The 23,510-nt window shown below is 45.6% G+C and overlaps 1 protein-coding gene across 1 annotated transcript in view; it reads right to left on the bottom strand.

The window, feature by feature from the left end:
• Nucleotides 1–23,510, bottom strand: part of ZC3HAV1 (zinc finger CCCH-type containing, antiviral 1) — a 56,351-nt gene that overhangs the window by 8,640 nt on the left and 24,201 nt on the right. The window contains exons 5-13 of the mRNA XM_025854891.2: nt 21,665–22,786; nt 21,117–21,215; nt 18,645–18,768; nt 16,016–16,190; nt 10,559–10,679; nt 6,881–6,983; nt 4,776–4,857; nt 4,021–4,151; nt 3,506–3,639 (exon numbers count right to left, since the gene is read on the bottom strand). Of these exons, the coding sequence (XP_025710676.2) occupies nt 3,506–3,639; nt 4,021–4,151; nt 4,776–4,857; nt 6,881–6,983; nt 10,559–10,679; nt 16,016–16,190; nt 18,645–18,768; nt 21,117–21,215; nt 21,665–22,786 (2,091 nt within the window). The remainder of the gene's footprint in view (nt 1–3,505; nt 3,640–4,020; nt 4,152–4,775; nt 4,858–6,880; nt 6,984–10,558; nt 10,680–16,015; nt 16,191–18,644; nt 18,769–21,116; nt 21,216–21,664; nt 22,787–23,510) is intronic.

The following is a 23,510-nucleotide window of genomic DNA, read 5'->3' on the forward strand; positions in this document are numbered from 1 at the left end:
GCCTGGGTTGCTCAGTTGGTTAAGCGTCTGCCTTTGACTCAGGTCATGATCTCAGGGTCCTGGGATTGAGCCCCACATCGGGCTCCTGCTCAGCGGGGAGCCTGCTTCTCCCTTTGCCTGCCACTCCCCCTGCTTGTGTTCTCTCTCTAATAAATAAATAAAAATTTATTTATTTATTAGAGAGAGAGGAAAGAGAGCGAGCACAAGCAGGGGGCCGGGAGGAGAGGGAGAGAGGGAGAGAGAGAGAGGCTTGCAGATGTTTCAGGATCGGACACCGACCTCCAGCTCCAGCTTTATCCTTTGTCATTCCCACCAGACCTTAAATGTCCTGTGCTGTCTACAGCCTCCCTGGCCTTTGTCAGTCTCTGGTCTTCATAAACACTCCTCTCCCAACTGTTTTGTTTTGTCTTGTTTTTTTGCCTAGCTAGCTTATGTTTGCCCTAGAGGTCATATTTAGACTTCACAATATGCCGTCTTGTAATCTACTTTATTCATTTTTTTCATTTATCTAGTATAATTGACATAATGGGATAAAATTGTGCTTTTCTTTTCTTTTTGTAATTCTTGAAATGTAACCATCTTTTATTTTAGCCAGACATATTCTTTGCCTCAGAAAGAGTAAGAATCACTGGAAGGAATCTTTAAGGAGAAAGAATCATGGTCAGCTTTTGTTACCAAAATAGGATCTAGATATGCATTGCAAAAAAATAGGCTTTGTTATCTAGAAAGAACTCTGAATAAGGCCAGGGAAAGGGACCTTCTTCTAGGTTGGGAGTCCACGAGGGTCAAGCTGGCTCTGACTGGGTTCTTCAGGCATCCTGGGCCCCACCATGCTGGGCCGTCAGGGATGACGGACGGGAGTCTGTGGCACAAGAACACGTTTCCCACTTCCTGGGCAGAATACCACCATTCCCATTCTCCACAGATTCTTTTGGGTTTTCTACATAGACACTCATATAATCAAAAATAACACTTTTGTTTCTTTCTTTCCAACCACTGGGCGGTCCCTGGGTTGCAGAATCTTGGGAGATTTTATAGATGTCGATGCCTGCAGCACCCTGGATCCCAAATATGTTCCCTGGCCTTCCATGCCTCCCATCAGGCCTCTTGAATCCAGTTGGTAACCAGGGCCGGTCCTTCTTTGTGAAGCTCCGCCCCCAAACGTGCTTCTTTTTCTAATTTCACCTTGCTTCCACTTTTTATCCAAATCGGAGTTTTCATCATCTCCTCTGACTGTGAAGTTGAGTGGCTTTTACCTAACTGTTGTTCTTATCCTTAGTGCAGACTGCTCAGTGGCAGAGGAGGGCGCCTGGGGGCTCAGTCGGTTAAGCGGCTGCCTTTGGCTCCTGCTTCCAGGCCCTTATCAACTCTCCAACTACCCTGTCTTCCCCTCTGATCTTCAATCTCCCATCAGATGCTCTCTTCCCACTTCCAATTTATCAAAAGGTAGCCCAGAGCCCTCCTATCTTTCCAGGCACATCTTACTCCCCTGATAGTCTCCTTAACACAGTCACATGCAAAAGCATGCAGATAACAGCCTGACGGGAGAGGTTCCACGTGTGTGAAAGGGGGGGCTTTGTTTTCCCTCAGAGAGGAGCAGTATCTCTGAGGTCCACCACTTGGCCTCTTTTAGGAGAACTGCCTGAACTTTTTAAGATTATGGGCGCAACGGTTCATACCCTGGTCTATCTAGCCAGGACTGATACCATCACAGGTGATGCAAGGGGAAAGTTGGGATGAAAAATAAATACAAACAACACAAAAATACCTCCTAACTCCCGGTAATAGGAGGCAGGCTGGGTAGAAGGATCACCACCCTCTCAAGGGAGGGTGACATGGGAAAAAGGGGCACAGTTCCTGAACAGACACATTGCCCATCTGTGAGAACTGCAGACTCCATCTTTGTCTCTTTGTTCCACACCACTCACAGAGGGTTTTCTTGGCTATTAGGAACTCTCTTCTTTTATCAAGTTAAAGGAAAAGTGATAGTGAGTAACACTATCAAACTATCGGGATATATTTCAGAGGGTTTCAGTGCCCTTTCATGTATAGGAAAAACAGACTACATGCCCATGCCTGTCACCATCAGAGCCAATCAGGGCCAAAACCTAAGAACACGTATGTACCATATTTCCATTTTCTACAATAAATATTCCTTTGAGCTCTAACATAAGAGAGACAAGGTGGTCACCTGGCTTTCTCCAAACATTTCTAGGTAAGTTTTAGTGAGGCTTTTTTTTTTTTATGTTATTTATTTACTTAAGTAATCTCTACACCAACATGGGACTTGAACTCACGACCCTGAGATCAAGAGTCGCATGCTCTTCCAACTGAGCCAGCCGGGCGCCCCTTTACTGATGCATTTAAACTTAATACACATGAAATTCTCATCAAGTCATTCCCCAGCTTAAACTCCTTCATTAGCTTCCCATACCCCCAGGGTCAAGTCTCAGCTCCTTCCTGTGGTACCGTATCTTACTCCACTTGTCACTCACTCTCCACAGGGACTCTGTGATGTAGATGGTCCCTCCTGTGCCTTCCCCTGGGAACAACTCTCCAGCCAGGTTAGATGTCCATAGGACCTGTTCACTCCCTCCACAGTAGTTACACAGTTGCAATCATTTCATTAATTACATGAAGTAATTTTGGTGGGGGCCATGTCTACTCTGCTCACAGCTATGTCTCCCAGTACGGGAGTGTGTGTAGAAGGCACTCAAAAATATTTTTTGGCTGACTGACGGGTTTCTTGCTTTCTGCAGCGTGTGTGAATTTAATCTTCGTTGTAGGAGTTGAGCCCACTTTGAAACTTGATATATACTATTAGTTGTTCTCTTAAAACGAGTGATTTGTTGTGTTTGCTTGTTTTAAGAATTACATGGAAGGTACAACCCAACACCAAAAAATAATCTTATTAAAAAATGAACAGAGGAAGGCACCTGGGTGGCTCAGTCATTAAGCGTCTGCCTTCGGCTCAGGTCATGATCCCAGGGTCCTGGGATCGAGCCCCGCATTGGGCTCCTTGCTCAGCGGGGAGCCTGCTTCTCCCTCTGCCTTCCCCCCTCCGCCCACTCCTGCTCTCTCTCTTGCTCTCTCTCAAATAAATAGAATCTTTAAAAAAAAGAGAAAAAAGAACCCATCAGTGGTAATGGCAGGCCACTTGCAGTAGCTTCGCAGGGCTGGACTTAAGTCGGGAAGAGCCATAGGTACAAGTGAATAGTAATGCTAGACAATGTAACCAACAGGTAAAAGAGGTTGCAAACATGTATGAGACCCCTCCATCCTTCCACCTCCCAAAAAACCCAAGATGGGAGCAGGGCTATGATACAGCAATCAAGTCCCAAATCAATGTACCACTCTAATTTGGGCAGTTAAGGTTAACATGAGCTTAATTCTCCATGCATGCAAAAGCCCACACATGCTGGTTAGTACCAAATCATGGCTTCTACCTCGTAACAGAGCCTGACTTATGACTCTACTATTCACGCTTCTCTATTCCAGCACAAACCTTTTCCATGTTTGGTTTCACCAGTTCCATGTAAGATCCAGTCAAAATTATTCTTACAGATAGACTCCACATGGATGCGGCTTGTTGCATAAAACAGAATTTTTTCCACTCTGTTGTTCATCTTCATTTTTTTCCTAATAGAGAAAATGTGAGACTTAACACCCAAAGCATTCCTCTCCCACTATGGTTAATGACATTAATCCCAATAAAGTCTAATCATCTTAAAATTGGATTCCACCCATTTTCAGAATGGAGCTTCTAACATGAATGCACCAGACACAGAAAAGTGAATTTGTGAGAACTTTTAAATGATAGACACATTAAATCAGAGTCGTAAAACTGAAGCTGAAAGAAGTTCCAGTTTACAAAATGAAAAAAACAACCAGACACTGAAGAAACTCTTGACTATAAAATAAACCGGTGAATAGGTTGTAAAGTATAGCCCTTAACTAATCCTTTCAAACTTTACATTAAAAACAAAACAAAACAAAAAACCTGAGAACATGGCCACCAACCTTTCAAAAGTATTCAAGAGCTTTGTGTTCTTGATCTTCTTTATCTTTTCAATCTTGAAATTTTTCATGGAAGTTTTAAAATAGTCACTTATCATGGCATATTCCGGACAACGATTATCGATCTCTAACAACTAAAAAATTTGAAAAATACGTATAATGTGAAGCAGGAGACATTTAAAGCATGATATGTCCACACGCACGGCCCCCTATGCCACGGAGTATCCTTGACAGGCCTCTGGTAGCAGGCTGCATAAGCTGGCTTAGGGTTTCCACATCTGGAGGTTCATTTTAGTAAAGAACTAGTTGGCACTGGGTCCATCTGTGCAGGCTGACTTAGGGCTAGCATTATGCTTAAAGGCAAAGGGACGCCCCCGGAGGTGTCGGATTTACTCTAACGACCTGGTGAGTTCCTTTGCCTAAAGCTAGAGCAAGGCACCCAAGCAGAGAGGGCTGCCCCCAAAGCTGGAGCATGATGTGGAAGCTAAGTGATCTAGAAAGAGTCTTGCCCCATCTAAGTTAAGTGAGGAGGTGAGGCAGTGTGCGTGTGCGTGGCTGGATGATGAGGTGCCCTGTGGAGAGCAGCTGCTCTCTGGGAAGCTAAGCTAACACAGTTACCGTTTGGATGCCACTGAATCTTGACCCAAGAGTTTTACGGAAACCATTCATCCTTTCATCCAAACAAATACACACATTTACAGCTAAGTACTTCCCCCCCCTTTAAACAATTTACACACCAAAAAGTAAAAACCAAGTACCTCATATCCACTCGAGCCAAAGTCCCACTGAGGAAGCAATGTCGAGGATAGAGGGTCTGACGGGGTCTGCGCCGGCTGACAACTACAGAGAAGAGAAAGACTTCACTTCGTTCCCTGTTCCATATGCCCGAGTTCTGACCTGAAATTCCAGCCACCAAGCCAAGGTTTCCCAGAGAATTTTTTCTTTGTATTTTATTTTGGATTATATTCCTGCATAGTCCTGGTATAGATGTACTAGGAATCATGCTTTAAAAAAAATGCAGTCATTATTCATAATTTGGTAAATTAACGTGATTTTCCCATTGATTTAAAATGCAAAAGCAGGGCGCCTGGGTGGCTCAGTCGTTAAGCGTCTGCCTTCGGCTCAGGTCATGATCCTAGGGTCCTGGGATCGAGTCCCACATCGGGCTCCCTGCTCAGCAGGAGACCTGCTTCTCCCTCTCCCACTCCCCCTGCTTGTGTTCCTGCTCTCGCTATGTCTCTGTCAAATGAATAAATAAAATCTTTAAAAAAAAATAAAATAAAATAAAATGCAAAAGCAGGGGCACCTGGGTGGCTCAGTTGTTAAGCATTTGCCTTCGGCTCAGGTCATGATCCCAGGGTCCTGGGATCGAGCCCCGCATCGGGCTCCCTGCTCAGCGGGGAGCCTGCTTCTCCCTCTCCCACCACCCCCCTGCTTGTGTTCTCTCTCTCACTGTCTCTCTGTCAAATAAATAAATAAAATCTTTAAAAATAAATAAATAAAATGCAAAAGCATTCATTCTTTTTTAGATTCCTGCTCAACCTGCAGAGGATCTAATACGTGAGCATTAAGATATCTTACAGCATCTTTGTGAAACAATGAACACTGAGGCACGGGGGAAGAATTCTGCTGTCTTTCCTGTAGGAACTGTATTTCAGGGTATAGTTCCCCCAGGAAGAAAAAGTCTTCTTTATAGACAATTCACAGCTATTAATTGCAGAATTGACAGAATTAGAAAATCACCATTTTCTAACCCCTAATAAAATAATGGATCGAAACAATGACCCCCAATAGCTACAATAACTATCCAGTGAAAGATCAGATGTTGGAAGAGGGGTCAGACTGGACCGAGCAGCACCCCCGGCTCATCTTCATCACTAAGAATAGGACAACTAGACGTTATGTACCTCTTACTATGATGTGGCAGGAAGCACAAAGTACCACTTCTATAGTTTTCTTGACCAAAAATGGAACCCGAATCTAATCAAGCCTCTACATCGAACCATCAACTCGCAGAAATTACTTATCAGATGCCCCCATGGGCATACAATTTGATACATTTTGAATCTGGGAAATTCTATAAGGAGGAATCACCTAATTTCTTTAAAAAAAAAAAAAGTAGAGAAGGGGAAATGTAATAGATTAAGAGGCTTAAGAGACAAATCTACCAAATACAATGTATAACCTTGTTTGGATAAAAATTTATATAAATCAACTAGAAAAATGCCATGCTTGGTTTTACACCCACCTTGAAATCTGTTTTATGTAACCTCATTACCATCTGGAGGGGGGAAAACCCATCTCCACAACAGTTCATGAACAATGTAGATTTAGTGAGTTTTCATGAGCAGACAGAGGACAGTGACACTGAATCCCCCACAGCAAAATTTCCTTTAAACAATCCCCTTTTATCAACTGTATCATTGTCCAAATCTCCAACCTCAGGCAGTTAACACATCCCTCTCTTCTTCCATTTCTTTCTCAGCAGCCTCCCTTCTTTAAATCCACTCAGCAAAACTAAAGACACACAGAAGAACCCACAGCAAAACAAAACCCCTTTAACCGTGCACTTGATTATTTCCAAGGCTCGGCCCATCAGTCCGGCCATTCACAGTGAAGCCGCTGAGGCCCAGGTATGGGAGGCTTGCCTGAAGTCCCCTGGGAGTCAGAGGGAAATGGATTTCCTGCTCCTCTACCCCTTCGGGCACACTGTACTGCTTCATGAGCACAGATGATGCGAAAGGAAACCACCGTGTAATGAAAGCAGGAAGATTTTAAGAACACAGATTCATGAGTAAATTGGTGAGATCAATGGGTGACCATCTTAAACAACTGCCGATAGGCAGTGTTTCCAAACACTTACTTGAGCCCATTTTTAATCTGCTGCACAGCCTTGTAAGACATAAATGCTGGCCTTCTGACAACATCCTTTTGGGTCTTGGAAGCTACATTTGTTTGAATCATGCCTTTAGAGAGAAAAAGGAAAACAAACAAGAACCAAGAATTAGTCCTAGAAAATGATGTCCTGTTATTTTTTGTAGGCTAGTCACACAGCAAATATTCATGACTGAACTGTTACATGTATGAATACAGAAAATCCTTTCGGATGGGAATTGCTCATGATTAAAAACCTGTATCCTTCACTGCCCTTATGATAAGACCCAGAAAACAAAGAGGCAACGAGATGAGCAGTCAGTGATTAATTGAATCTGTAAATCAAAGTCAGATAGTAAAGGGAAGGACTAGGGCAGCCAGATAACAAGACATCATCCAGGTAAGCTGCCCTAAACCAGGCAACGATGACTATGGGTTGGGATGTGGTAGCTATATCTTGAAGGATTTTTCTGTATCAAGTGTGAAATGTCATTTTCAATTCATGCATCTTGTAGAGTCAGGTCCAAGTTGCAGCCAGAGGGAGCTCTTTATTAAAAAGTAAATCATCTGGGGCGCCTGGGTAGCTCAGGCAGTTGAGCGTCCGACTCTTGGTTTTGGCTCAGATTGTGATCCCAGGGTGGTGGGATCAGGCTCTGCATCAGGCTCTACACTCAGCGGGGAGTCTGCTTGGGATTCTCTCTCCCTCCTCCTCTGCCTGTCCCCTCAGGCATGCACTGGTGCTCTCTCTCAGTCTCTCAAATAAATAAATAAAATCTTAAAAAAAAAAAAGTAAATCATCTTACCTTGCTAGTGAAAGTATCAAATAGCACGGCCACTTTGGCAGTTTCTTATAAAGTTAAACATATAGTACCTACATGATCCAGCAATCCCACTCCTTTATACTTACCCAAGAGAAAAGAAAACTTACATCCAAACAAAGACTTTCACTTACATGATCCTAGTAGCATTATTCTAATAACCGAAAGTGAAAACAACCAAAATACTAAGTGTGAATGGATAAAAACAAACCATGGTATAGCCTTACAATGAAGTATTACTCAGCATTGAAAGGAGAAGAACTCCTGTACATGCAACAACATAGATGGGTCTAAAAAACACTCTGGGGGCGCCTGGGTGGCTCAGTTGGTTAAGTGACTGCCTTCGGCTCAGATCATGATCCTGGAGTCCTGGGATCGAGTCCCACATCGGGCTCCCTGCTCAGCGGGGAGTCCGCTTCTCCCTCTGACCCTACCCCCTCTCATGCTCTCTCTCTCTCTCTCATTCTCTCTCTCAAATAAATAAATAAAAAATAAAAAATAAAAAACACTCTGAGTGAAAGAAGTCAGCCACATGCAGAGTATATACCATCATATAAAGATGCTCTTTATATGATGTTCTAGAACAGATACAACTAATCTATAGTGACAGAGCAAATGGGAGTGGGAAGAGACCAATTGCAAAGGGGCATGAGGAAACTTTTTGAACTGATGGGCATGTTCTAGATCTTGATCAGGATAGCAGTTGCATGCATATGTCAGCGCTCATCCAACTGCACACTTAAAATGGATGCATTTGGGGGCACCTGGGTGGCTCAGTTGGTTAAGCATCTGCCTTCAGCTCAGGTCATGATCCCAGGGTCCTGGGATGAGCCCCACGTTGGGCTTCTGCTCAGCGGAGTCGGCTTCATCAGTCTGCTCCCTCTGCCCCTCCCCCTGGCTGTGCTCTCTCTCTCTCTCTCTCTCTCAAATAAATAAAATCTTAAAAAAAAAAGGATGCATTTTATTGAAGCCATTATGCTTCAGTATAGTTGTTGCGAAGTGAAACAAACATAAACAGTAAAAAGATAACATGAGATGGTGTGGGGATCCCGGGTGGCTCAGTCGGTTAAGTGCAGGACTCTTCATTTCGGCTCAGGTCATGATCTCAGGGTCATGAGATCAAGCCCCAGTCTGGCTCCAGGCTCAGCGGAGTCTGCTCTACTCCCTCTCCCTCTGCTTGAGACCCTCTCTGCCCTTCCCCCACTCATGCGTGTGCACACCCCCCAAAATAAATAAATATATCTCAAAAAAAAATGAGATGGTGCCACAACTCCGCTCCAAACCTTCTTGCAGCTCTCATCTCTTACAGACCTTCCCACCGTTCTTTGAAACCTCCGGCTTGTCTGCAGTTCACACTCTTGTCACCAGCCCCTCCCTCTCTTGGGGGCCCTCCTTCCCAGGTGCATGGGCTGCTCCCTTCCTCCCAAAGGTTCCTTCCAGGACAAAACTAGATGCTCCCCTAGGGACTCCTCCAACTCTCTGGCTTCTTCATCACACTGCTTCATTTTCCCCAGAGCTGTTCTCACTTCTGCCTGATGCCCGCACCTAGAACAGTGCCTAGCAACACAGCCTGCACTCCAGCGCCAGTTTAACGGTGTCAGAATATAAGAAATAGGAAAAAATCACCTAGAATACCACAAACTGCTCTGGACTAGTTTCTATGAACCAAGTGAACAAAATTGCTGGTCAAATTTCTCCAGATTCAGGAACAAGGTACCTTATCAGTTTTCCTCTCTCCACCACCTTTTTAAATTGCCGAAACAAGAGAATAATACCCAAAGGAAAAAAATCTTTAAGACATTCTTCATTTCACCATCCAACAAAAGAGATTTCTGTTTCTACCTATTCTCTTCTGGTCTTGGTCCACATCCATACATCGTTGCATTTACCAAGCATATTAAATTTTTTTAAAAAACTTTTCATTTGGGGGAAAAGAAACTTTTAATTTGAAATACAACACCTAAAGAGAAAGGCACAAAAGCATCTATTTGAGGGTTTGTCTTTTTCATTAAACGATATTAAATTTTGCTTTTACTGTGCAGTTTTCATAATAATTTTTTAAAGATTTTATTTATTTATAAATAAATAAAGAGAGATAACAAGAGCAGGAACACAAGCAGGGGGAGTGGGAGAGGGAGAAGCAGGCTTCCCGCCGAGCAGGGAGCCCCATGCGGGGCTCGATCCCAGGACCCTGGGATCCTGACCTGAGCTGAAGGCAGACGCTTAACGACTGAGCCACCCAGGCGCCCCAAAGCTATATTATTTAATACACAGTAATTGGTACAGGGCCCAAATCTCAGGTACCTCCTGGAAGGTCAAGGACCTGAGAAAGTCTTTATCTCTTTCAAAGAGACCACAGGGCTGGTCCCAAAAGGGCAACCATCTGACCATACGCAAGGAAGTGTCCCAGGGGTGCAACTGATGTGACAGTACATTCAAAGGGAGGCAGTTCCTGCCCTGATTTCTTACTAAGCACAACAGATTGCTAGAAGCTAAGCTGAAGGCCTTTCCACGGTGACTCAAATAAACATGGTGGAAGGCAAAGTCTTTAGAAAGGTGATGGATAAAACCAACCACTTAGATGATGAAGCCCAAAAGGAACAACAAGGTTCTACAAGTCTGAAGGCACCAGTGGGCCCAAAGTCTCTACTGTTGTCAGAGCCAAGGCTCTGGGGCACACACCTCCTGGCAGCCGCAGGCTCCCACCCCAGTGTACCATGGGCCTTGCTGAAGAGCACCCTGATGCTCGGTACGGCATGCACATGCACCTCCGCTCTGCTCCCACCCCCATGGAGACACTGCATGCCAGATCCAAACAACGGGCACCACTGCCAAACACAAAGTCTTACCCGCAAAACTCAGTTCGTAGCTCTGTGAACCCGCCTGAAATGGCACAACGCCCGCTGGATAGCATAGAAAGAAGGACTCCAGGTAGGAAGAGTCGATGGTTGAAGCTTGCTGATTGCCAGTCTGATTAAAAAAAAAAACAAAAACAAAAGGTAAAGACACTTCAGGGTAGGCTTTTAAGAAACCTCTACCATTGTATCTTATACAACTGTATTTTAGCCATGGGATTTCAACAGGAACGCATCTTGCCTCCCAAACCAGACTGTAAAGGCTGCTGGGTTGGGGCCGTATCACACTGTCTTGTGGCGTCCCCATCACGGGGCTAGAGGAAAACAGTCTACCTTGCAGAAACGCACTATACGCTTGGTGGATGCCCGAAAAATGGAGCTCTTTGCGATGTCCTTTTTACACCTTCTGTAAAATAAGTCTCAAGCGTACAGAACCACTTATACCCACGGTACAGAAATCACGTCTGCCCTCCCTAACAGAATCCAACACTCGGGCATGAAGTACAACAGCATAGCTGTTTTTAGCTCATCACGTGTGAGAAAGCAGTTTCGAGCTGTTGTTAAAAGGCAGGGAAGCTCCAATGGGCGTATTGTGGTCCAAATGTAAATGACCTCCCCCTTCTCCTCTGCCCTGAACCACGTAAGCAAATAAAATGGACTCCCGCCCCCCCCCCCGCCGCCCCGCCCCAAGTCAGTCAACAACACTGAAAAAGCGCTTGGATTTGCCACTCACTGGGGCTGTAATGAAAGAGGCAAGGAACACCTCCCCAAAAATGTAAAGATAGAATCTCTGGTCTCAAGGCCTGTATGAAGGGTCTGAACCTCAGAACGGGTGGGTAAAGAGAAGTGTGTTGATTCTAGCAAGGAGACAAGCTAGGCCACCATTCCGCTGTCTATACCCTATGCAGGGGGGGCAGACCAGGGCGGACCGGATGTAAGCCCTAATAGCAGGGGTTCCCAGTATTTAATGGTGAAGAGACACTTGTTCCTTATGATCTAGAATGGAGGAGCTAATACAGCAAATTCCCAGCCGGTGGCAGGGAGGGGCTCCCTGTCCCTTTAAAGACACCGCAGGCTCTGCCGCTTTCAGCTATGCCCACCCCTTCGCCCCTCCCCGTGAATATGCCTGCTGGATGTAAGGGGAGGGGGCCACAGTGAAAGCCTCCAAGGAAAATGTCCTGGACGGAGAAGGGCCTGAACTAGGTCTCTTTAGCCTGGAGATGACTATGGTGAGGACAGATACCTGCACACAGTGCAAAGCGGGAATAAACCAGAATGAGGTTCAGAAGATAGAACCAGGACAAACGGCTGGAAGTGACAAGGAGGCTACCTTTAGCAGAACTTCCGAAACTACAGCATCCAACAATTAAGTTACACCTCGAAGAGGTTTGTTGCAACAGCTGCTGGGGCATTATCCACCAGGATAATTGTAAATGAGATTGCCATGATTAGATGATGTGGGGGTGAGTCACATGCCTTCCTGGGACCCGGAAGAGCAGCTGACGTAGGCAAACGCCTACGAACACAGAACACAGGGGGCGGCAAGGCAGATCTGTCACCTCTGGGGACGCTCACCTGCCAGCTCGAATCTCTGTCCTAACCTCCCCTTCTGACAGCTCAAGTCCCACATCCTTCAACTGCCAGCTCAGCTCGGCAGGACCCTGTTCCCGGCTGGAAGCAATCTGCCAAGTGCTAGGCCAGGGACTTTCACACTTTAATTTGTGTGTTAAAATGTAGATTGTGATTCCGGGAAAGGGTTTTTAATTCTGCGTGTCAAAGAGCTCCCATGATGCCAGTGTTGCTGGTCTGCAGACCAGAATTTGACTAGCAAGGCTTTCAGGTCTAGATCAGTGTTGTCCGCTGGAACTTTCTGGAACATTTCACTGGAAATGTTCTCTGTTTTCCTGTATGATGGCCACTACCTACATGTAGCTGTCGAGCACTTAAATGTGACTAGTGTGACTGTGGAACTGAACTGTTCATTTTATTCAAACGTAATGAATTAAAATGAAATAGCCACCACAAGTGGCTGGTGGTTGTCATACTGGACAGAGCGAGGCAATTTCAGTGTCTGAGCGTTTGGACAGCCCAGCGTGCCTCCCACTTGGTCCCTCCTCAGGCCCTTCCCTCACACTGTACTTCAGTTCTGAATAAGTGAAGGAGTGAATGAGTGATAGCGCCTTCGATGATTTATTCTCCCAAAAGACTTGAATGTGTATCTCCATTTCAGTAACCAGGTCTTGGCTTTTGTGCTGTGCCCACATGCCGCCTTGATCTTGGTTTCTAGAGCAATGGCGAGCCTTTGCCTTGGGCGATTCTCTCAGGCCAGGGACTCCTGCCCCTCGACACCACAGCTACTAAGCTCAGCTCCCAGCTAGTCAGCTTCTCTGCGGGGCTGGATCTGCAAGTACTGCCGGATGCAAACCCCATGGCGACCAGGCCCTGCCCTCCAGTCACTCCTGCTGTCACTCCATCCTGCACCACTGCTGCCCACCTGCCTGGCTATTCAACCATTACTCCTCCCAGTGCCACATCCACTCCCTGTCTCCCATCTCTATCGGAACAAGTCCCGGCTCAGCACCTGAAATTCCATAAAAGGATATCAAGTCTACATTCCAAAGAGTTCACAGTCAAAGCATATGCACTTACCCAGGTTGGCAAAAGCTCTTCTCCCAGTTTCTACTAGGGAGGCTACTAACCCAGAAATCTGTTGCCCCAACTCTTATTAAAAATTCAATTGCAAGAAATAAAACCTGCAAGACTCTCCCTATCTGAAGGCTATACAGTCCACTCTTTTCTCCAAATATTCTAACCTCTACGCTGAATCAAACCAGGCCATCAAAGAGCTGCAGACTTGACCCATACACACTGAACTCTGAAAGAAACCAGGCTGCTCATCATGTTGTGGTTCAAATCTCCTGGGAACACCAATTTTTATTTCACTTGGACAGACAGCAAGGAAAACAGCAAATCTAGGGCCTTTTTTTTTTCTTTAGTAACAGAAGAGCCAATTCAATGTATATAACAATGGGTCTAATTAATATGAGAGAGTAATAATTTATTCACCTCACCAAGAACATGTGCCACAGATTAAAGGAATCCGGGCGCCTGGGTGGCTCAGTCGGTTAAGCGACTGCCTTCGGCTCAGGTCATGATCCTGGAGTCTCGGGATGGAGTCCCACATCGGGCTCCCTGCTCAGCAGGGAGTCTGCTTCTCCCTCTGACCCTTCCCCCTCTCATGTGCGCTCTCTCTCTCATTCTCGCTCTCTCAAATAAATAAATAAATAAAATCTTAAAAAAAAAAGATTAAAGGAATCCGACAACATCCTACGTTTGCATAAAGTTCCAGGTTACCTTCTAGAACTTTGCATTTAACACAGATTGAATGTCCCAGGGAGAACTTGATATATCAAGAAGTTCTATCAGACAGGACTCCAGGGTGGCTCAGTCGGTTAAGCGTCTGCCTTTGGCTCAGGTCATGATCCCAGGGTCCTGGGATCAAGTCCCGCATCAGGCTCCCTGTTCAGCGAGGAGCCTGCTTCTCTCTCTGTCCCCTCCACCCGCCCCCCATGTTTGCTCTCTTGATCTCTGTCTCGCAAAAATAAACAAAAATACTTAAAAAAAAAAACCTGAGGCCTATAGTTTGTTTTTATTTTAACCAAGGCTAATTAATTTGAGTTTGTGATATCTATTTCCACAGTCAACTCACAGAATCACCTTTACAGAACTGCACTTTGACATCATCTTTGGCTTGACTGTGGAGAGAACCCGGACAGATCTCGACATCACGAGGGTTTTCATGCCATACTGTTCCACAAGCCACCACAGGAGAGAGAAGAGCAAAGGGGATGGTGACCAAGACACTGGGCTCTGAGCCCCTCTCCTGTTTCCACAGGGCAGCTCTGCTCTACTCTTGCTTGTTCATTTGGGTTCTGTGAGCGACGGTTTGCTGACACAGGTCTGCTGCTAAGACAGCAGGAAACCACCGTACTAGGCAGAGTCGGAAGGGCTCCTGGGGAGGACCTCGCTGGCAGCAGCACACATGCTCCCCTCTCTGTGGCCCCAAAGGAGAGGTTTTCCTCAGGTTCCACTGACAGAAAAAAGCAGCGCTTCTCCTGAGTAACTGGTGTGTGCTCCCGTAGAGGCACAGGTGGTCTTGTGATGAGGGTGTTTCTCCATGTGCTTTGGATGCGAGGCAGCTCACAGCCAAACTCATGGCCCGTCGACTTCTATGTGGAATAAAACCTTTGGCTGGCAATTCATTGTCCCTTACTTTGGCTCTGGCTTCATTTTTTCATATTTGTGTTTCTTTCTTTCTCTTTTTTAAGATTTTATTTATTTAGGGCACCTGGGTGGCTCAGATGGTTAAGCGTCTGCTTTCGGCTCAGGTCACGATCCCGGGGTCCTGGGATCGAGTCCCGCATCGGGCTCCCTGCTCCTTGGGAGCCTGCTTCTCCCTCTGCCTCTCTCTCTCTCTCTCTCTCTCTGTGTCTCTCATGGATAAATAAATTTAAAAAATCTTTAAAAAAAGATTTTATTTATTTATTTGACAGAGAGAGACAGAGAGGGAACACAAGCAGGGGGAGTGGGAGAGGTTGAAGCAGACTCCCCGCTGAGCAGGGAGCCCGATGCGGGGCTCAATCCCTGGACTCTGAGACCATGACCTCAGCTGGAGGCAGATGGTTAACCGATTGAGCCACCCAAGTGCCCTATTTATTTATTTTTAAGGAAGTACCACACCCATCGAGCCCAACACAAGGCTTGAACTCATGACCCTGAGATCAAGACCTGAACTGAGATCAAGAGCTGGAAGCTTCACCAACGGAGCCACCTAGGCGCCACCTGGCTTTGGCTTCATTTTAATCTCTCGCTTTCCTTTTTTCTTTCTTGTCACTCTGATTTCATTGCCTTCTCTCTCTCTCAATTTAATCCTGTGAATCAAAGACAGGAAGGGCCACTAGAAAGAAGCCCCGCTGATCTTAACTTCTGTCTGTTTCCACGTGCCTGTGTGGGTAAGCTGCCATCTTCCACTTCCGGCCCTTCAAATCCATCTGAATCCAGACCCTGCCTGAATCCTGGTGACCATCTACCAGTCTTCTGATTTCTCACCCACCTTGTCCCCTGGCTGGAAGCAGCTACAAACTCACACATAGGAAGCTTGCTCAAGGTTCCAGCCCCGTCCCTGATCGTGAGGAAAGAAGGGTGTGTGGCTAACTCAGGTCTCAAGGGTTTCCTTGTAAATAATTCATAGATTCTGCTGCGTATGACAGCAGAGTATATGCTTGCTAAGAAAAATGCAAATACAGCTGCGTAGAGCGTGAAAAAGCACTATTCCCACTACCCCAGCCGCTCTCCATGGGTAACCATGTAGGCATCAAACGTTTTACTAGCCGTTTTTTCTGAAGGTGTCAAGTTTAAACAAGAGCCTCCACGAGGAGGGAAGGTACTCACCTCCTCTCCGTATTCAACCCATTCGTCCGATTCATTCTTCCAGTACCAAATCCATTTCGTGGCAAAGACAAAATTGGTCAGCGCTGTGACAGATGAAGGCGTGGAGATGCGTCGGATAGGATTAAAATTACAAGTCATTTTCTGGAAATCGATGTCTTTATTTCCAATAGAAAAGCTGAGAGGGAGAGGTTTAAAGTTAACAGAATACTTCAGTGACCTCGATGGTCTACAGTCTGGTCTTCCCTAACAAAAACACAGAATTAAGATCTTAGAGCTGACAGGGATCTTCAAATTTTCTTTATAAAGCTCCAGGTCTTACACACAGAAGAAGAAAAAACTGAAATGCAGAGAGGGTAGGTAAGTTACCTTCTGCATATAGTTAATGATGTCACAAAATATATTCTCTCCTCAACAAATATGCTAGAATAAAATGGGCCCACAAAACAAATGATTGGCTCAATGTTAGAAACTCACGGTAGGCCAGGTTTTTCAAGTATTATTTAAATAGCTACACAGTGTGGTCTGAGATCTTTGCAGAAAGCCGGGAAGGTCAAAGTTATTTTCATAATAATATTAAGACATTATTTGCCTCTTTTTACTTTCATACTCTCATAGGTGCACAGTGGAGTTTTCCAGAAGCTACATGATGTGTGATTCTACGACAGATTAAAGAGATTTGTCAAAATATAAAACCATGTCATTCTTCTGAATGAATTTTTTTGTCTCATTTTGGAAAACAGGTATTATTTATACATACATATATAGTTATTACATATAACTATTTATAATTATATAAGCATAGTTATATAAAAATACGGTATTTGTTACCATAAATGAGTTTATTATCGTTATTTTTCAATGAATCCATAAATATTGAATTCTTCTCAGTCTCGATATTTATTTTTTATTTATTATTATTATTTTTTAGAGATTTTTATTTACTTATTTGAGAGAGACAGCCCAAGAGGGGGTAGGGTTAACCAACTGAGCCACCCAGGCGCCCCGAGGGGGTAGGGTTAGAGGGAGAAGCAGACTCCCTGTTGAGCAGGGAGCCCGATGTGGGACTCGATCCCAGGACTCCAGGATCATGACCTGAGCCGAAGGCAGTCACTTAACCAACTGAGCCACCCAGGTGGCCCTCAGTTTTGATTTTTAATATGGTAAATATTGACAGCTATAATTCACATAAACAGAAGTTTTTTGGGATCCTCAATATATCTGAAGGCTGTAGAGGGTTCCTGAGACCAACAAGTTTGAAAATTATTGCTCTAAGAAACGCCTCCTAAATCCGTGGTTCTCAATGAGGAATAGTTTTGTCCCCCAGGGAATGGTTAGCAATGTTGAAAGATATTTTTGGTTATCACAACAGGAATCTAGTGGATAAAGGCCAAGAATGCTCCTAAAGAGCCCCCCCAAGTCAAATAATTATCTAGCCCCAAAAGTCAAGAGCGCTAAGGTTGAGAAACCAGCTTCAGATACGGAGGGGGTGGGGGGGAAGAAACACACCTCCGAACAAGAAAGTAGCTGATGCTACCCTCTAGTGGCAAAACGCAGTAACACAGACTCTCCACCAAAAATTCACTATAAAAGGATGGCATGTAAGCAATTGCCCCGCCCCACCCCACCCCCGCGAAGAATTTCCTTGTAACAGAAAGAGGAGGAGGAGGAAGAAACAGAATCATAAATACAGAAAGCAAACTGGTGTTGCCAGAGGGGAGGGGGTCGGGGGATGGGCAAAATATGTGAAGGGGAGTAAGAGGCACAAACTTCCAGTTATAAAATAAGTCACAGGAATGAAAAGTACAGCACAGGAAATAAGAAAAAAAAAGAATTTCCTTTATAAAACTAGGATGCATTTTTTTTTAAAGATTTATTTATTTATTTGACAGAGAGATGCACAGCAAGAGAGGGAACACAAGCAGGGGGAGAGGGAGAGGGAGAAGCAGGCTCCCCACCGAGCAGGGAGCCCAATGCGGGGCTCGATCCCAGGACCCTGGGATCAGGACCCGAGCCGAAGGCAGACGCTTAACGACTGAGCCACCCAGGCGCCCCTAGGATGCACTTTCTAAATATGAATATGGTCGTGAGTGGTATCACCCAGTTCACCCCTGGCAGAAACAGAAACGTAAGGTGTCCTCTTAGATACCCCCAGAAGAGAGAAATTAGCAAACGTAAAGGAAGATATAAAAATGCTCAAGCAGACAACAGAATTCTGCACTAGAACTATTTGAAATTAGTCAAGCCGTGTTCTACAGCTATCAGATTAAGCCACAGGCTCTTTTGCACTACATTCATCATACTTGTGTTAATGCTACTGAGTTCCCAGTACTACAAACTGACCCCTGCAGGACACAGTGATGATAACTGGATCACTGTTTATATCACATGAGTTAGGAAACAGTCCCAGAACCCCTAGTATTAGCCAGGCTCTTCGTGACTTCAATTCTAGCTCATGTTTTTCTTCATGAACTCAGCAGGCATCTGCCATTTTTTTTATCTCAAGAGGTACCTGAAACTTGAATGGGATTCTGAAGGAAAATGGTTTTTTCTTCTCGCCGTAAGCCTAGCACTATGCTTTCTTTTGATGATGCTGTGGACCTCACAAGCCAGAGTCTGGTCACCAACTTACGTGCGGATTTGGGGGTCACAATAGGCCTTCTCAATATTCTCCATGGGCTGGAGGTCCATCCAGGTGTTTGCAAGCCGCATCTGCCACCGGTAAGGGAGGTGGAAGTGAACTTTGTTGCAGTTTTCTACAAAGACAGAGAGGAGGTCTGAGGGTCTGTTCAGTGGGGGTTCTTACCAATTCAACCAAGTTCACTGCTGACTTTCCCCAGTAAGGCCTGCTTTTCCTGTCCTGCCAGACCTGCATGGAAGCCCATTTCCAGTCTAGGCCTTTGCCCATGCTGGTTCCTGCCCACACTGCCCCACATCCGTATCTTCAGCTCCCCTTGTCACCAATAGAGACTCGTCAGAAAACAAAAATTCCCCACTTCCCAAAGAGTCACTTTATCTGCATGGAACTCTAACATCATTCTAGCATCCACAACTGTATGCATTTCCTTGACGCCTTGGCCTAAGATTCGGCTCTTCCAGAAAGATTCACCCTCACTCATTTCACTCTGTTCTGATCTGACTTGTATTTTCTATGCTCTCTCTCAAATAAATAAATAAAGCTTTAAAAATAAAATAAAATAAAACCACAAGAGGCAGGTTCAGACATCCCAGGGAAAATCATAGAGCCGTACTGCCCGCGGTCTGGTGGATTGAAAATTATACAACCATTCGTGACAGTCCATATCTCACGCCCATTAGAATGGCCGCTCTAAAACCAAACCAACACAAAACAGAAGCAAGTGTTGGCAAGGGGATGGAGAAACTTGAACCCTTGTGCATTGCTACAGAAAACGTAAAACGGTGCAGCTGCTATAGAAAATGGTGTGGCAGCTTCTTGAAACATTAAACGTAGAATTATCAAAACACATTTTTTTTATTTTTTATTTTATTTATTTGTTGGAGAGAGAGCGTGCGTGTGCAATCAGGGTGAGAGGCAGGCCGAGGGAGAAGCAGACGCCCCGCTGAGTGGGGAACCAGATGTGGGGCTCGATCCTGGGACTCCGGGATCACGACCTGAGCTGAAGGCAGATGCTTAACCGACCGAGCCACCCAGGCGCCTCCCAAAACAAATTTTTTAGATAAACACCGAATTACCATAATATCCAGCAATTCCACTTCTGGGTGTATATCCCAAAAGAAGTGAAAGCAAGGTCCTGAGCAGATCTCACACATCCAGGCTGATGGCAGCATTATTCACAACAGCCAAAAGGTAGAAGCAACTCAAATATCCATTCACAGACGATCGGATAAACAAAATGTGGCATGTATGCACAATAAAATATGATTTGGCCTTAAAAAGGACAAGGAAATTCTCATACAGGAAATTCTCTTTCACAAGGATGAAACCTGAGGACGTGACACAAAGTGAAATTGGCCACTATCACAAAGAGACAAATACCGTGGGATTCTACTCCTGAGGGACCTCCAGTCGTCCTCCTCAGAGAAACAAAAACTAGAACCGTGGCTGCCAGGGACTGGAGACGGGGTGGGGGGTAAAGAGCTGCTGTTCCAAGGGCAGCAGGGTTTTAGTTTTGTCAGACAACAAAGAGTTCTGGAGATTGGTTGAACAATAATGTGACTCTAACCTTACTGACCTATACACTTAAAAATGATTAGGAGAGGGGCGCCTGGGTGGCTCGGTCAGTTAGGCGTCTGCCTTCGGCTCAGGTCATGACCCCGGGGTCCTGGGATCGAGCCCCCCTTCTGGCTCCCCGCTCAGTGGGAAGCCTGCTTCTCCCTTTCCCGCTCCCCCTGCTCGTGTGCACGTCACTCTCTCTCTCTCAAATAAATAAATAAAATCTTTTAAAAAAATGATTAGGATAGTAAAATCTATGCTAGGTGTATTTTACCACAATTAAAAAGAAAAAAAAAAACATTTAAGTTAAAGACTTAGGATTTCAAGAACACAGGGCAGAATCTTCCTTTTCAGACCCTGGGTGAAGGAGTCTAAGACCACTAAGGGGTCAAACAGAGGAATCCAGTGTGATGCCTGGGCCCGGGGCAGACACGTGAAAGTGAGCAGGTAGTGTCACGCTGGGAGGACAGCCGTCTGTCCCGGACACAGTTCCACGGGACACAGCTCTGTAGGAAGCTGGAGGGAGGGGACAGTGAATGGTGTGGCTCCTCGCCTGGAAGGACACACAGTCTGTGGAGTGAAGGACTCTCAGTACACGTATATGAAAAGAGGGCCCCTGACAAAGTATAATATTTCACTTAAAAGTGAACACGAAAGGAGAAAGTGTAATATCATGCAGTGGTCAAGAACCTAGGCTGGCTGGGCAATTTAGAGTCAAAACCCAAGTTGGCTACTCTGACCTCTTCGTACCTCTGGTTTCCACATCTATAAAATGGGTTAACAACAGAACCTGCTTCTAGGGTTGACGTGAAGTTTAAAGACGATGCACATAAGTTTCTTGGCAATGCATCTAAAATACAGCAAATGCTCAGTAAATGTTGGCTTGTAGAAAGTCCCTAAGTTACCCACCAACTTGACAGTCCCTACACAGATGGTCAAGACAAATTTCCTTCGAGCCACTATCATCCATCCTGGAAGAGCCGGTACTCTCAACGTCCGATGCAGAATCTATAAAACAAAAGAAGATGCGCGTATGCTGATCTTAGTGTTTAGACCAAAAATCAAGATACCTGATCTCACAATGGGAAAAAGTGTCTGTAACTAGCACCATGTTCGAGAAAATTCCGGATTCGTGTGTTGCTCATGAAAGCCCAGACAGCCCCTCCATCAAAGCAAACATGGATGTTCGGGTCATGTGAGAGGTATGTTTATTGCTTAAACCATGACCAAACTACTCCTGTTCTCAGTAAATGTGGCAGCTTACTCCACATGGTTCAAGTGTCAGTACTTGAATCTTCCCATCAGCCTCCTCACCGGTACCACCCCTTAACCAAACCCTCCAACCCTATGTATGCCCTTTAGTAACTACTGGGGAACATCCACAAAGAGGCCACCAGCCACAACAGTTCTGCTGTCGACACAAGACATGGGGCCCCCTTTGTCCTTCGGTGACTTACACAGAGCACATCTTGGGGTCCTTTCAAGCTCACTGGCAGAGTTCTGACCATGGCTTGCATAGGCTGCAGCTCTGTTGCTTGAGGAGGATGTGGAAGGTGGCATCTTGGACTGAGTACGGACTTGTGAGGTGGGGACAGTGGTCTCCCGAGGTGTCGGCAGGACCTGGGTTTCCAGACTCTGACTTCCAAAGCACATTGCATTTTTATCCCCTCTGAATGTCCGTGTGAAGTCAAAACCGGTGGCACCAGCTGTATTGACTTTGATGGTTTCATCCGCCACTTGACTAGAGCCATTTAGTGCACCGTGGACAGATTTATTAGCCCAAATTGTCTTCTCTCTGTATTGACTGTTAACAGATGCCACTGTCGGATCATCGCCATCTGTGATTTTGCCAGTGGTTTGGAGATTACTGTGCGTGGTTCCGGTGTCCCGATTCCTAGGCAACGGTTTTTCCCTCTGTCTACTGGTTGCGGTTTTGTGATTGAAAGGTCTTGTGGAACTTATATCTGTGGCCATTCCATCAACATTATTATTAAAAAGTGGGACATACTGGACATTTTGTTTCCCACCTCTGCCCTCGGTGTTCACGCCGTCCGAGGAGAGCATGCCCACGCTCTTTCTGTCGGTTATGGCATCAGGTGTTTGTGGAGAACCTAGAGGAGAGCCAGGGGCAGCTTGACTCTGGGGAAACAAATTCTCTCTACCAGTGCCTTTGCCATTCAGCCAGGTTGCAGGGCCCTTCTGGTTGGAAGCAGGCACTGAATCAGAAGGGAAGTAAATGCTACCTTGATTCCCATAACAGAGATCTTCTGGGCTGCCATTCTCTGAAAAATGCAGGCTTCCTCCTACTTGATCTCTTCCTCTGAGATTATCAGCCTGAGGCGGGACCGGGGAGGGCTGAGGGCCATCCTGACTTCCCAAACGCACGAACCTGTGGGCCAGGTCCTCTACGGGCACGTCATCCAGGGGAGGCTTGTGGCCGATTTGATTTGGAGCAGGTGTGCAGGACTTTGGAGTAGGAGCTGAAGCCGATGGAAGAAATTCTGTACTTCCCTGAAATGATCGGTCTCTGCTCTTGCTTCTACCTCTGTAGGCCGGGTCTCTACGATAGGCCAGAGGAGCTGGGAAAAGAAAAACGAAACCAGGAAAATGAGCGCTAACAGGTTTGGGTTCTCACCACAGTTCTTCCTCAGCTTTTCCAAGTTCACCATCTGAGTTCTGTCAAATTACGCATCCCAATCTGGTGTGTAAAAATCTTGAGAAGGGTGTTAAAGATGATGAAGGAATCTGCTTTTCTGCTGGAGGAGCAGGAAACACCACCCCCACGGCCTAAGGATGAGAGTCAGAGTGACCCTGGCTCTTCTCGACTTCTCTCCCAGGTCTCCGATGAAACCCCCAAGCCCCAAACTCTCAGGTGGGGCTTGTCCACTATGCTCTGGTTCAAAGTCAACATTCATCGCTATGGCGAACAGAGATGCACAGGAGTGCGAGTCAGGGAGGATTTTCAAGTCATTTAGATTTTGCCCATATTGTGATGAAGGTCCCCAAGCAAATTCAGGATCCATAAATAAATAAATAAATAAATAAATAAATAAATAAATAAAACCATAGTGTAAAGGTCTGATTCCATTTAAACTAGAAGTTCTTCCACAGTCCTTCATCTAGTCCCCAAATGCCCAAGCTTACGTGAGAAATGTCAAAAAGAATTAGCCTCTCTCAAGAAATCTGATGAGTCACACTCCCTGGGAAGAGGGAATGAGTGAGCATGCGTGTTTGTGAGTGTGTGTGAAGTGTGCGTGTGGGGTAGGCGTGTGTGTGGTGTGTATTGTGCTGGGTGTGGGTGCA

Source organism: Callorhinus ursinus, unplaced genomic scaffold (genome assembly GCF_003265705.2).
Source record: "Callorhinus ursinus isolate GAN/ISIS: 27379988/994484 unplaced genomic scaffold, GSC_fseal_2.0 scaffold12, whole genome shotgun sequence".
NCBI lineage: Eukaryota > Metazoa > Chordata > Mammalia > Carnivora > Otariidae > Callorhinus > Callorhinus ursinus.